Here is a 14,433-nt window from a genome sequence, read left to right as displayed (position 1 = left end):
TGTTCTATTGCATTATAATGTCAGAAGTTACTCTGAGTGGTGACTGTTTGTTTTAAGTTCCGTAAAAAAACAATTTCACAACATTTTGTGTCTTGTACTTGCAACAATGACCACTTAGAGAAACATACAATCAAGTGATTATAAATGCATTATTATAACGTATTACAACTACGGGAATTATAACACACTATGATCCTTGCAATTATGAAGTATGATGACCTTTTAAGTCATTATAAAACGTATTATAATGGCTTATGATAATTGTTATAAAGCATTATGAATATTTAGGAGTGCTTATAACTATAATTATAAAGCGATAAATGCAAATCTGCATTATAAGTATGTTTGTAATGCATTATAGTCATATAAAGTGTCACCGATGTACCAGCTGTAAAACTGCTGGTGTGGTAGAAAGCGTTTTTTGTCAAACTCCAAAGAGCAGATATCAACAAATGTGTTCATGGAATCAAGAAAGACACAAAATTAGATCATCACATGGATTCTTATTTATTTAAAAATAAATAACCAGTCATCCAAATGGTTCTCAAATGATCTATAAGATCACTTTCTGTTAAATAAAACTCCAATAAATTAACAATCAAACTGTAACACAGTATAGACTTGTCATCAGTGTTGGTCTACTCTGATATGATACAGTGGGCTTACATACAGTAGCAGTAGTATTAGTAAGGTAACACTTTAAAATGAGATTAGACAAATAAAACTGCTATTTAATGGCTGGGTATAGTGTAAACGAATATGGCTGTTTTATTCCCTGGTATACTCCCACTGCTGGCAACCTCCAGCTCTCTCTCAGTAAATCCAATCAGTGGTTTTTAACAGTGTGATGAAGAAGTCACATCTTTAGATAAGATCCATTCATTTTGTTCCCTGACTGGTAATAGTGGTTATTTGTGCAGCCCTATAATGAAGTGCTCCTCAAACACACACACACACACACACACACACACACACACACACACACGCACACATCATGCTAAAATAAAGGAGTTTTCATAGTGGACAGCACCGGCAGCAGGCCCGCTGGTTTGAGGGATGATGGGATGGGCAGCTCATGCAGGCTGTCCGGGAAGGTCGCAGGACTCAGCTGCCTCAGGATAGTCTGCATGGCGGTGAGGACCAGCGGAGCCGGCCTCCTCTCCGCCAGGTACTTGTACGTCTCCTCGCCCAGCACCTCGCTCCAGCGCTCCGGCTCCGTGCTCAGAGACCCCTTCATTTTAAAGTGAACCTTTATTGGCGTGAACATGAGCAGGTTGTCCAGACACTGCCTCCTCCTCCTCTCCCCACCTGCCTCCTTGCAGTCCCGGAGCTTCTCCAGGAGGACGTCCAGCGGCGTCAGGCCGTCTCCGTCCAGGGCGTGCGGCGACGCTCCGTTCCCCAGCAACATGATGACCGCCTCCGGCCGCAGCAGCTCGCAGGCGAGGTGCAACGCGGTTCTTCCGTCTTCCTCCGTGAGGAAACACCTTGAGGAGGTATTTGGTATGCGGTGAGTCTCCTGTAAGATGAGACCGAGAATGTAGCGCCGGTCGTAGCGGACTGCCATGGCGAGGTGCGGCGCCGCGGAGGAGGAGGAGGAGGAGGAGGAGGCCGGCCGGCAGCAGAAGCGCTCCCCGGGCTTCGCTAGCGCCTCGTCGGCGTACCGGTTGAGGAGGTACTGGGCGTACGCCTGGTGGTCGTGGACTACCGCGTAGAGCAACGCCTCCGACGGGGTGTAAGTCCTCTGACTGGCGTCCTCTTCCTGGTAGAAAGCCTCCATGGTCCGAATGTCCTCCAGCATCCAGACCGGCTTCAGGTCCCGCACGGCCCGGTAGAAGAGCAGCGAGAAGGACCGGCAGTGCTTCCCGCTGCTCTGAGCCGCCGAGCTGACGGCTAGAGACGCCATGGTGACAGCCGGGAAACTTCTGTCCTCAGCGGGGTTAAACAGCGTCCTTCATCGCTCTGGAGACATTAGTTCAAGAGCTGTGGAGTTACAGGACACATTGCGTTTACTTACAACACAAAGAGTAAGACGAGGCTACAGATAAAGTAGTTTATAAACTATAAACTATAAACTACAGAGCGTCATAGCTGGTCGTGTTGACAGAATGTTGACAGAATGTTGACAGGCAGCAGCAGCAGCGGAATTCTTCTCGCTGCAGTACTGAGCTACTGCGCATGCGTATAATATCATACGTCAGAAGAGTCTTGGAAACTTTATTGACAATTTAACAAAGATTGAGATTATTACTTACTGTCAACAATCCCAGTTTTTCGGCAGATGAAATTTACATAATTAATTTGATTATTATCCTAGCGAAATATTTTACACGTAAAATGATAAAAGAATATCTTCCTTTTTTATTTTTAAAGATACTGATTTTAAAACATAAAATTGATTAAAACGGTTTAATTGTTCAGACATTTCAAATGTATTCCAGTTGTTTAGCAGACCCCGAATGTTTTTTGTTTGTTTGTTTGTTTGTTTTTTTATTTTGTTTTGTTTTTATTCATCTTTTCCTTTCCTTTCAGTTTATTTGTTGTATAATTTAGAATTTATTTTTATACTGTAAAATATTTTTTACACAACGAGAAAAGAAGAGGCTACAGCTAAAGTAGTTTATAAACTATAGACTGTCATTGCTGGACGCTGTTGACAGCTAGCAGCAGCGGAATTCTTCTCGCTGCAGTACTGAGCTAATGCGCATAATATCATACGTCAGAAGAGTCTTGGAAACTTTATTGACAATTTAACAAATATTGAGATTATTACTGACTGTCAACAATCCCATTTTTTTGGCAGATGAGATATACATAATTAATTTGATTATCATCCTAGCAAAATATTTTACACAAAATATTATGGCTTAACAGAATACCTTCCTAAATGCAAATTTGCTAGAGTTAAACCTCATTTTAATTATTTATATATTATTTATTTAAGATAGAAATGGAACTGTATATTAAGACTTTATCCTCTGCAAAAAAAAACAAAAAGGCTACTAAAACGATGAGTTTGTGCTCCCATAGTAATGTTTTTACTTAAGTTACTATTTTTCTATTTAAACTAACCCCTGGCATGTTTTGTGTTTTATGTTATTTTATTTATTTGTTTATTTCTTTCTTTCTTTCTTTCTCTATTTATTTAATGTTTGTTTTTATTCATCCCTTTATTTCCTTTATATGCATTGTTTATCTATGTATTGATGTCATTGCTCTTTGTATTGTTTACAATTCTAAAATAAAATCTATTGAAAAAAACAAAAACAAAAAGAGAACTGTGAACCGGAAAATGTCAGTACATTTTGAGAAAGCTGTTTAATTTAGATAGCTGGGTCACTCCAGAATTGGAGGACAATTTAGGCATCAATACTTTTGAAAAAGTGAACATTTAATTTACCGTTTTCTGTTATGTATTTAAGAAAAACAGCTAAAAAAACATCAAATAATTTGATTCGTCCAGCTCAGGCATCAAAGGTACACTTTTTATGAGATGTTTTATTTGTTCTGTGCTATGCTTGGCGCAACCCTGTTACCAATACGCCTGAAAAGGAAAAGTATATTTGAAATTAATGTTGTTTAATAAATCCTTTACCATCAGTAAAAAAAAGTCACATTGAATTCTCATTTAATTTAAAATTAGACTTGAATTATAAGCAGCTTTTGAAATTCATCCCACCCAACTTTTCAATAGTCACGTTTTTTGTTACTAATTTCAGTATTTATTTTCAAATATTTGCTCAAATACATTATGTATATAATCATTCAAACTAATAAACTCACAATATTTTAAACCTTCATGAACTGAAAAAAATCATTTAAGATTATTTCAATAAAAATGATATGGTAACATGGTTGAATAGATGCGTTACTTTTTGATTGTAGATCATGACATATATTTGACTAATCAATTCTCAGGACCACAGGAATGTAGTTTGATAATAGTTTATATATCTTTCATTCTAAAGCTTGCTTGGTTTTGGCTCGACTGTTTTCCAAATTGCAAACTTTTTCATTTTACAGCTAAACAGTACAGGTTCAAAACAGGCATTTAAAAGGGCAATCACCTGTTAGAGCCACAAGATGGAGACATTACAACAGGAAACAATACTAACCAAAGACTAAACTAGTCACACAAACATATCGGTAATCATCATATCAGTATCAGTAAAAACAAAAAGACCTCATTATGATCAAGTGTAATAACCCTGAACTCCTCAAAAACAACTTTTTCTCTATCACATTATTATTCATACTTTTTTCATGTGTCACATGCACTCCATCGTCTATATCATATCGAAATAACAAGTTAATTGATTTTATGCTGTCCTGGGGAAATATTTTCAACCAAACACAATGAAATAACTCATATTCATAATTATAAATATTATTTTCTTATTTCAACAAATCAGCACTTGTTCCACAGTTGAAGAGATTCACTTCACTTCAAAAATACCACGGTATGTTAAATATACCATAATGCACCATGGTACTGTAAAAAATACCATGGTATGTTAAATATACCATAATGCACCATGGTACTGTAAAAAATACCACGGTATTCATAATATACCTACTACTGTAGAATGTACAATGGTACATAAAAAATAATAATTGACAGGCAAATGAGGCAAATAAAATATACAGTACCTCACAATTCCTGGCCTTTTCTTCCATGGACTGGGTAAAGTAATTGGGCCTACCTTAGCACAGCATTAGCACAGCCGCAGCATATGGCTAAGCAAGACTGTTTAACTTTAACTTCTGTCAATGTACATGTACTGATTTGATTTAATGCTATTCATGGGTTTTAAAAACAAACATACACATTTGAAGAGAATCTCAATCCCCACACCACACATCCCTTTGTTCTGATGGAACACATGTGTCCATTCCAAACCAATTCATGGGGAGTGGAAGTGGGTTACATAACCCTCCAACAGGGAGTCTGCATCGATGCCGACTTAACCAGCTGCCTTTACTACTGACGATGTGCAACACCGCTTTGTGTTCGTTGTGGAACAAGATCCAATGTCAGTTCCGTGTGACTACCGGTACAAACATCAGCTGATTATGACCTGACCTGCAACGAATCCTGGTTGAGGAATGGAACGCCATCCCACAGTAACATGTGACCAGGTTGGTGACCAGCATGAGGAGGAGGTGCCAGGCTGTAGTGGCTGCGTATGGATCTTCCACCTCTACTGAGGCTCCTGACGGTGTATTAAATGAATAAAGTGTAAAATAGCCAATATGTCTTGTTTGTTCCCTGTTACTGATAGAGAGTTCAATCATCCAATCCACCAAACAACTCAAGACAAGATTCAATTCCAACAGGAGAACACACTGTTTACCATTGGCAGAGCATTTTGGCAAATTTTTCTTGGGCGCTCCCCACATAATCAGCTGTGCTGCTCATCCCACAAATGCATGATCCTTACAAGTTGGACATCATTGTGAAGGTAAATAAACAGGCTTTCCAACGATGTAAAATACAATGCCAATTAGCATTGTAACAACAGAGAAATAATCCACCAAACATAAATTTCCAAACTTTTTTTCCGAGTTTATATATATTCACACGCAAAGATTGTGTCCGATTTTAGTTTAAAAAGTGGACCCAGGCGCAGAACACAACTAAGAGACGGGTGAAGTTTAACTGATTTATTGAAATCTACTGAGATTAGATGGGATGGCTGGTCATGGCAGAGGGGGTTAGAGGAATGACAAGACTGGTTGGGCTGGTGGAAGAACATGGGCAGGCTTCAGCTGCACAGGGGTCAGCAGGCAAGCGATCAGACAGGCAGGCTGACGAGGGATAATCCTGAGCACAGTTAGCACAATCCAGGAATAAAGCACAAATAACAGTTGAATAACGAGAGGTCTGAAGAGGTCTCTACTGCAGTAACAGAAGCAACAATCTGGCCTCTGGACGTGTGAAAAGCCAGGGTTCAAATAGGATCTGGGAGCTGGCCAGGTTGTCCACAGGTGGTGGACGAGCTCAGGAACAGGAGGCCTGTCCAGCTAAGGGAACCGGTGACTGCTGCAGTTCAGCAGGAACAGATGTCAGCCAGGCTGCCGACCAGGAACCACAAACAGGTGTCTGGCGCGCTGCCAACCAGGAATCAGGAACAAGACGTCGACCGGGCCACCGATTGGGAACCAGGAACAGGTGTGGGTCGGGCCGCCCACTGGGGACCAAGGAGGCCAAAAAATATGAGAAGTTATGTCATATCAACACATGCGCAGTAAAACCTGGTCTGCACTTGCCGAAAGGCTCAGTAGCTCACACACGATCATAGAACATGGGGATGATTGATTCCTTTCATGGCGCCCACAGTCGACCTTGGGTCGGAATGTATTTTACATGAAAAATATAGATGTATATATCTGCCACCAAATGGAGTAAAGGCGTTCCGTGTACTTTAAAGGTCCCATATCGTGCTCATTTTCAGGTTCATACTTGTACTATTTTGTGTTTCTACTAGAACATGTTTACATGCGGTAATGTTAAAAAAAACATTATTTTCCTCATACTGTCTGCCTGAATATTCTTGTATTTACCCTCTGTCTGAAACGCTCCATTTTAGCACATTTCAATGGAATTGCAACAGAATGGTGTTGCTAGGCAACAGTTTGGGTCCATCTTTACTTCCTGTCAGCTGATGTCATTCACATTCACGGCAACAAGAAATAAACTGGGACCCATTTAGAATGTTTACGTTTAAAACTGTGTAATGGTCTAAATATTGTATATTTGTGACATCACAAATGGACAGAAATCCTAACGGCTTGTTTCAAACGCACAATTTCTGAATACGGGCTGTGTGTATTCCTCCGTATATTGAGCGTTTTGATAGTTTAACAGTATTTATATAGCACTTAAACCTGCTTTATAATTTAAAAGAAATGAAAATCTCACTTTTTACAATATGGTACCTTTAAACCTAGTGAGCAACATCTACTGATGGAAGATTACGAGGAAGTAAAGCATAAATATGTAAATAGGAGATATAACAGCGGAAAAAAAAACGTGGCAGACAATAGCAGACAGACCGAATGTGTAAGCAGTCTAAACATATACATTCACTCACCACTGCTGTTGACTGAAACCGTCCTAATTAAACCATGCAAGGAGTTATTTGTCACTTTGCCTTAAAAGTGAGCGATGGAAGTTAATATATTATTTAGGAAATTTACCATGAAGATTCATTACAACCACTAATCCACAATTATTATATTTTATTGTATGATTAAATTATATAACAATGATTAATACATTGTGTTACATGCTTACAGGGTGCACTGGAATGATCACTTACTTCCCTTTCTAATTTCCTCAATGTCTTTCTTTTTATCTCCATATCTCGATCCAAATCCTGCAGGTTGTTTTTGTTTTTTTGTGCTTGCACACAAGGAAGTGTCTGGAGGGTAACACTTGATGCATGAAACATTCTGTCAAACAAACATGTCTAGCACCTCCCAACTTCCAATGTGAGAGAAAGGTGTTCCTCCACATCCCAGAAATGCTTTTTCACCTGCACCATTCAAGATGCAGATGTGTGGTCTGCTGTGCAGCTTCTTCTTGGCCCCGATGATATTGAGCAGCATCCCGGCTCCTGTGGATGGATGTGACTTTCACCATTCCATTTGCGGGGCCCAGGCTCCTGGGGACGTTGTGATCGGTATAATGTTACCATGTCATCGTAAAGTGGAGTTTCTTCATGAACGGACGAGACCTGAAAGCTTCCAATGCTCAGAGTGAGTACCAGAACGGATATATTTGCTGGTATTCATATATGTGTCAGGATCAGGAAGTATATATCTTTCATTTTACAGGAACAGTGTGTAACATTTAGGGGGATCTCTTAGCAGAAATAGAATAGAATATTAATGTATGTTTTAAGCATGTTTTCTTTAGTGTATAATCACCTAAAAATAATAATCGTTGTGTTTTTGTTACCTTAGAACAGGGGTCAGCAACCTGCGGCCCCGGAGCCACATGCAGCTCTTTAGCCCCTCTCCAGTGGCTCCCTGTGGATTTAAAAAAATGGAAATGAATAACTGTTTTTTGTTTACATTTTCATTTTTATTTATCATTGTTGTAGGTCTAGTTTACGACGGTACGACAGAGTATTAGGGCCACATTGAGAAAAGAAAAAAAAATCTGAGATTACGAGAATAAAGTCATTGATTCACGAGAAAAAAGTCGTAATATTACGAGAATAAAATCATAATGGTATGAGAATAAATGTATAAATTTAAGAGAAAAAAGTCGTAGTATTATGAGAATAAAATCATATTATAAAGTAGTAATTTTACCTGTTATATTCTTTTTTCTCGTAAAGTTATGACTTTATTTTCGTAATATTACGACCTTTTTGCACTTGGGCCTTCACTGCATTAGACTTATATACTATATACTTAGACTATAAACTCTGTTACCTTCATCACAATGCTCAAATGTTTTGCAGCTCCAGACAGATTCTTATCTTTTTCTTTGCATTAAATGGCTCTTTTGATAGTAGAGGTTGCTGTCCCCTGCCTTAGAATGAGCTTTTCATATATAAAAGAGCGGGTCCTCTTCAGGGAGCCGGCACCATGTTGCTACGGTAGCCCAGAACGGACAAACCAAACACAATGACAAACAACGCGTTGTTGGTTTCACACAATCTCCTGTATGAAAGCACCGTGTTTATTGGACCCATACACCACCCCTCCCACCCACCCTTCGTGTTTTTTTTGCTCTTTAAACTACGTCACCACATTCCCTGATCATTTTCTCTGAGCATTTCATATTGACAAGGCCAGGTTGACAATGTAGTTGAAAGCCTGGTGCGTGTCACACAGACACTAAAGGGTGCCTCATGCCTTCGGTATCACACGCCGAGGTGACGAGTGTTGATTCCCTGGGAATGAGAACAGGCTCAGGACACGGAAGAAGTTTCAGTTGGTTGCTGAAGACTTCCTCTACTGGAGCTGAAACACCTCAAACCAAAGTGTCTTTAAAGATTTACATGTATAAAAACGTGTTAACGGCTTGCTTTTTTTATTTTTTTTGCCACAATTCCTCAAGCGCAGAGAATTTAATGTTTTTCTACACGGCCTATTTTCAGTTTTCATCTGGAGTCATTTATGAGATCCTTGGCTGCAATCCACGAAATCGAGACGATAAATGCAGCTGGCTTCCTCCCAGGAGTGCGTCTTGGATATGTGATGTGTGACACATGCTCCTGGGCAAGCAAGGCATTGAAGAATGTGGGCCACATGCTCGCAGTCAACGGCTCTCTGAGTGTGAAGTGCGACTACACTGACTTCAGGCCCAGAGTCAAGATCATTTTAGGGGCTTTATACTCTGAGGTGTCCATAGCTGTGGCCAGACTGCTGAACGTGTACATGGTCCCTCTAGTAAGTCACAAATACTGTCTGATCAGCAAATTAAATTTTACTGCCAAGTATTAAGTGAATTTATGTTCTCATTCACAAAAACATTATAAGACTTTCTGAGGGTGTTTCATGCCCTAGCTGCTACACTTCATTGTGGGCATTTAATGATGTAATAGTCGTGGAGGCTTTAATGTTTAAGCTGCATTTGTTGGGAAATATGTTTGTTTTTTTATAGGGAGTTGGATGATCAATTTGAATTTCAAGTCTATATGTTCAGTACAGGTTAGAAGTCCTGTACTCATTGTGAATTTGCACACTTTTCTAACTCTGATAACAAAACAGATCATTTTTGATGTATTGGTGCATAGTTTGCTAGCTATAACATGTAAATAAGACAAATTTGGAACACTTGGAAAACATTATGTTGAGTATTTTGGCAGAGGCTGGTTATCTGCCCCTATACTTTCAGTCTTTGTACTAGGTTAAGCACATCCTGGATCAACCCACAGAGATTAAATTGGTATGATTTTCTCATCCAACTCCTAGTAAGACCCCAAACAAGCATATTTGAAATCATAATTATACTTTTGTAGTATTTGTAATATTTGTAGAATTCTAATACTATATCAGGGTGCAGTGGTTAACACTGTCGCCTCATAGCAAGAGGGTCACGGTTCAAATCTGGCTTGGATCAGCACCCGCGACCCTGAGTAGGATAAGTGGTTGCAGATAATGAATAAATTAACAATACTTTGAAATATTGTAATATTACTAATCGTACTAAGGATTAGAAAAAAATAATGTTTTCACACTAGAACCAGACTGTGGTGTCTCATCTGGACAAAATGATGTAGGTGTGAAAGGCCCCTGAAGATGTACTCCTTACTTTTGTTGTTGAAATTCAAAATATAGTGTGCTGGGAGGAAATTTGGGGATTTGAGTGGACTTTTGGCTGCAAAACAAGTGTATATCACAATTTAAAATCATGCTTTTAATTTAAATGTAAGTTGAATGTTTGTGTATTTAAAATTATTTTTTGTATAATCTTATCCTATAATCAGCTTAGCAGCACATCATCTACACCAGAACTGAGTGATAAGCTGCGCTACCCAGTTTTCATGCGTACTATCCCCAGTGATAAGCATCAGACCAAAGCGGTGGCCAAAATGATGCACCACTATGGCTGGAACTGGGTCGGGGTGGTGTACGGGGACGACGAATATGGCAGAGCCGCTTTCCAGAGCTTCCTCGGGGATGCTGAGGAAAATCATGTGTGCTTGGCCTTCCAGGAGGTGTTGCATCATTACCTCGGTCATTCAAACAGCATGGAACGCATCAAGCAAGTCGCCCAGCGGATCCGCTCTTCCGATGCCCAAGTGGTGCTGTTAATCCTTAAGGCGGAGTTGGTGGAGGTCCTCTTTAAGGAAATGATCAGCACCGGCACATCGAGGACCTGGATTGCCAGCGATGCCTGGTCCAGGAGCAGGTCCCTTGCCCAAATGGATAGCATCAACAAGGTTGGGGACATCTTGGGCTTTTACTTTGTTACAGGAAAGAGTGAATCATTTGATAAATATCTCAAGAATCTAACAGCAACCCCAGGAGGATACAACCACTTCATTGAAGAATACAAGAGCCTGAGATTCAACTGCACCCCAGAATGTTTCTCAAACAAACCCCCATCCTACTGCCCCGCACCCTACCTCCTAAAAATGAAGTCGGGTGTTGCGTGCAATTTCAAGGATCCCCAAGAGCAAAATGATGATTATCTTGTAAAGTCTCTGGACACAAGTGAAGCCTTCCTTCACAAAGTAGCTGTGTGGGCCATAGCAAACACTCTGAAAAAGCTACTGAAGTGCAACAGTTCTTCATGTTCGGGAGAAATTAACTTCCCACCATGGAAGGTGAGAATCGGTATAATCTTCAAATGAGAACAGATTTCAATTTAAAAGTGTATCTTCCTAATAATTTAGGAATTATAATGTAATGTGCGTTTCTATCCCTTAAAATTGTCATGAATGTGAGAAATTGTAAGTTACAGTAGCCGATCTCTGCAAAAGGACCATTTTAATTGGTAATCTATTCTTTGCTTTGCAGCTTCTTAAAGAACTGAAGAAAGTTGAGTTTGAGTTTGACAACCACAATTTCTTCTTTGATGAAAATGGTGATTTTGGAAATTTTTATGATTTGATCAAGTGGGAAAAGGATGGACAATACAGAAGATTTGAAAGTATTGGGAAATACCATACTGTCAATGACGAAATACAAGTCGATATGAAAGATTTCATCTGGTTTTCAACAGCCAATACCACGGTAAGACAACAGTGTGCTCACAGTATCCACTCAAAGGTTTGATTGTTGTAATAGTCAGTGCAGTCACTGTCTATGCGTCATTACGCTGGGACTTAGTAGTGAATGAGTTGTCTATTAGGATATGCTATGTAAAAGGATAAGTATAATAAGCTTTTCGGTCAACATTTTTTTTCTATTTAATTTAATGCCTTGTTGTTATTTTTTCTTTATTATGTGCATTCCTTATGGAAAATTGTTAACAAGGACCAAAATAAGTTATTACTACTACTTATATCTTTTACTTCTACTATAAACCCAGTACGTTTCAGCTCTTTATAGGCTATCTCTCTACAGACTGTTCTCTTGTTTTGCTCCATCAGATCCCCGAGTCTAGATGCTCAGAGCGCTGTGCCCCCGGCTCAGTAAAGAGGATCTTGAACGTATCCTGCTGTTACACCTGCACCAGATGTGTGGAGGGGACCTATTCAGATGCCTGGGGTATGCCTTATTGACATACTGATTTTATGTTCAATTTAACTTAAAAAAAAATTAAACCAACTTGAGACACTGGGGCCCTTACGGGTGGTGCTGTGGCTGTGCCTGCAGGGCAGGCATCCATTAATGCTGTCCACATGAGGTTTCTTTTCAAAGTAACATACAGGGGGCTTTTAAAGTACATTTTGTTTGTTCCTCAATAAACCAGAATGGCCATATTTTGCCTAATATGTACCATCTTATTCAACAGATCTTGATAACTGCAAACGGTGTCCCAACGGAACTTGGTCTCTCAAGGGTTGGACTCAGTGCGAGTCGAGATCGGAGTCCTACCTGCATTGGAGCGACCCTCATCCCATCGCCATGATGGCAGCTGCAGCCTTTGGCATCTTGCTCTTGTTGGTTATCTTCGTTATCTTCTTGGTGTACAGAGATTCCCCACCTATGAAAAGAGCCGAAGTGAGATTGTCCTGTGTGATGATGGCCGGTCTGTCGGTGAGCTTCGCGAGCGTGATAAGCTTCATGGGCCGGCCCAGCGTCCATCTCTGCCGGGCCCGTCAAGTAACGTACGCCATGGGCTTCACTCTGTGTGTGTCCTGCATCCTAGTCAAGGCCTACCGTACATTCTTGGCTTTCCTTCCCTTTGGTCAGCTGATAAACAGGCAACTACACAAACTTTACCAACCACCCATAATCGTCATCACAATAACTTCTCTCCAGGGAATCATCTGTCTTCTCTGGCTGATCTTTGATTCTCCTGATCTTGATGGCACACCTCCATCCCCACAGAGCATGAGGAGACTAATCCAGTGTAGTGAAGGTGCCACATTCATAGGTTTTGGCGTGATGTTGAGCTACATAGCTCTGCTGGCATTGGCCGGCTTCCTCTTGGCCGTCAAAGGCAGAAAGGTCCCGCAGGAGTTCAGTGAAACAGGCTACATAATCTTTAGCATGCTGATGTACTTGTTTGTATGGGTGTGTTTTATCCCAGTCTATATCACCAACCATGAAGAAGGCACTCCTGTGCAGGCTTCAGCCATTCTAGTGTCAAGCTACGGCATCATCTTCTGCCATTTTTTACCCAAGTGCCACGAAGTACTTTGGGGGGCAAAGTCAGATACACTGGATAAGATTCTGAGGAGATGGCGAGAGAAAGACATAGATATCCCTAGAGTGAATACACCCTCACAAAATAAAGACAGGCTTTCCGTATCAAGTACAGCAAGTACAGTAACTATATTGAGGAGCTCAGAGACACCGCGCGAGTTCAGCCCTACTGATTCAGAGCAGGTCATAGTGCCTACGTCCAATGACAAGATTCATGCCTATCGTAGGCTAGGGTCAAAACGGACGAGATGTAGGAGTATATCCCTCTAAAACTGGTTCCAGGAATATTTGATATGTACTACACTGAATTATATACACTTATTATACCATTTTCCTTTTCTAAAGCCAATCTGTTGTACGATCTTTGTGCTGTAAATCCATGTAAAGTTAAAATGAGTTTTCTACTGAAAGCTGTTGTATTCCTCAACATACAATCAAAGATAACTCATTTCTATTGTATACAGTTACGATATTAAAGTAAAAATGCTTTTTAAATACTTGTTGTAAGTTGTTTACATCATTTGTCTTTCATCATAACCCCAAAGTCTGCAGTTTAACAGATCAACACGGTGTCTACTGGAGCTAAGCTGGATGGGAATTTACACAGAATGAAATAAAAAAATTGGGATATCACATGATAAAAGCCTAATCGGGAGTTTAGACCAAAAACAGTGTTGAAACAATGTGCGTTCTTTAAATTATTATTTAAATGATTTAATATATTATTTTTAACAAGGCATCCAAAATCTCCCCACAGTTGAATCTCTACACACTCACAGAACTGTGAAGTGAGCAAAGAAGGTCATCTCACTCCAACCCCTCACGTCCTGCTCATCACCTCAGGGAGGTGCTACAGGTCACTGTCCTCTAAGACTAAACACTTCACAAACAGACACTGAACTCCTCCCTCCTCACACACCACTGACATACATTATTACCATGATTGTGTGCTGCTGTCCATTTATGTATTTGTATTTATGTATCTGTCTGCAGAGAATAACATGCTGTATTGAAAACAAATTCCACCGGCCTTGTTTAACAATCTAATCTAATCTAATCTAATGCAAATTTTAACAACAAAGAGAATAATAAAACACATCGGACTGTTCGGAGTGTGCAGTGTTTCTGTGTGATTTTTATCGGATGACGGATTTT

At 40.0% G+C, this 14,433-nt stretch overlaps 2 protein-coding genes across 2 annotated transcripts; one reads left to right on the top strand and one right to left on the bottom strand.

Moving 5' to 3' along the window:
• Nucleotides 1-483: 483 nt before the first annotated feature.
• zgc:112001 (uncharacterized protein LOC550384 homolog) lies at nt 484-4,804 on the bottom strand. The gene is made up of 2 exons (XM_037751379.1): nt 4,648-4,804; nt 484-1,980 (listed from the first exon to the last, which is right to left on the bottom strand). The coding sequence occupies exon 2, from the start codon at nt 1,901-1,903 to the stop codon at nt 998-1,000; it is 906 nt and encodes a 301-aa protein (XP_037607307.1). The 5' UTR covers nt 1,904-1,980; nt 4,648-4,804; the 3' UTR covers nt 484-997.
• A 2,279-nt stretch (nt 4,805-7,083) lies between these two features.
• LOC119476947 (G-protein coupled receptor family C group 6 member A) lies at nt 7,084-14,368 on the top strand. Its single transcript, XM_037750635.1, has 6 exons — nt 7,084-7,758; nt 9,114-9,405; nt 10,446-11,288; nt 11,482-11,697; nt 12,057-12,174; nt 12,422-14,368. Exons 1-6 carry the CDS (start codon nt 7,550-7,552, stop codon nt 13,546-13,548), a joined length of 2,805 nt encoding a protein of 934 aa, XP_037606563.1. The 5' UTR covers nt 7,084-7,549; the 3' UTR covers nt 13,549-14,368.
• The last annotated feature ends 65 nt before the right edge of the window (nt 14,369-14,433 follow it).

Source organism: Sebastes umbrosus, chromosome 18 (genome assembly GCF_015220745.1).
Source record: "Sebastes umbrosus isolate fSebUmb1 chromosome 18, fSebUmb1.pri, whole genome shotgun sequence".
Taxonomy (NCBI): Eukaryota; Metazoa; Chordata; class Actinopteri; order Perciformes; family Sebastidae; genus Sebastes; species Sebastes umbrosus.
Note: the sequence above shows the minus strand (reverse complement) of the source record. Positions and strands in the feature narration are given on the sequence as shown.

What these genes read in the sequence shown, in the direction of transcription:
- LOC119476947 (XM_037750635.1), top strand. Translation starts at nt 7,550, where the DNA reads ATGCAGATGTGTGGTCTGCTGTGCAGCTTCTTCTTGGCCCCGATGATA. An exon ending in TTAACTTCCCACCATGGAAG is followed by an intron (nt 11,289 to 11,481) that starts GTGAGAATCGGT and finishes TTTGCTTTGCAG; the next exon opens with CTTCTTAAAGAACTGAAGAA. An exon ending in TTTCAACAGCCAATACCACG is followed by an intron (nt 11,698 to 12,056) that starts GTAAGACAACAG and finishes TTGCTCCATCAG; the next exon opens with ATCCCCGAGTCTAGATGCTC.
- zgc:112001 (XM_037751379.1), bottom strand. Translation starts at nt 1,903, where the DNA reads ATGGCGTCTCTAGCCGTCAGCTCGGCGGCTCAGAGCAGCGGGAAGCAC.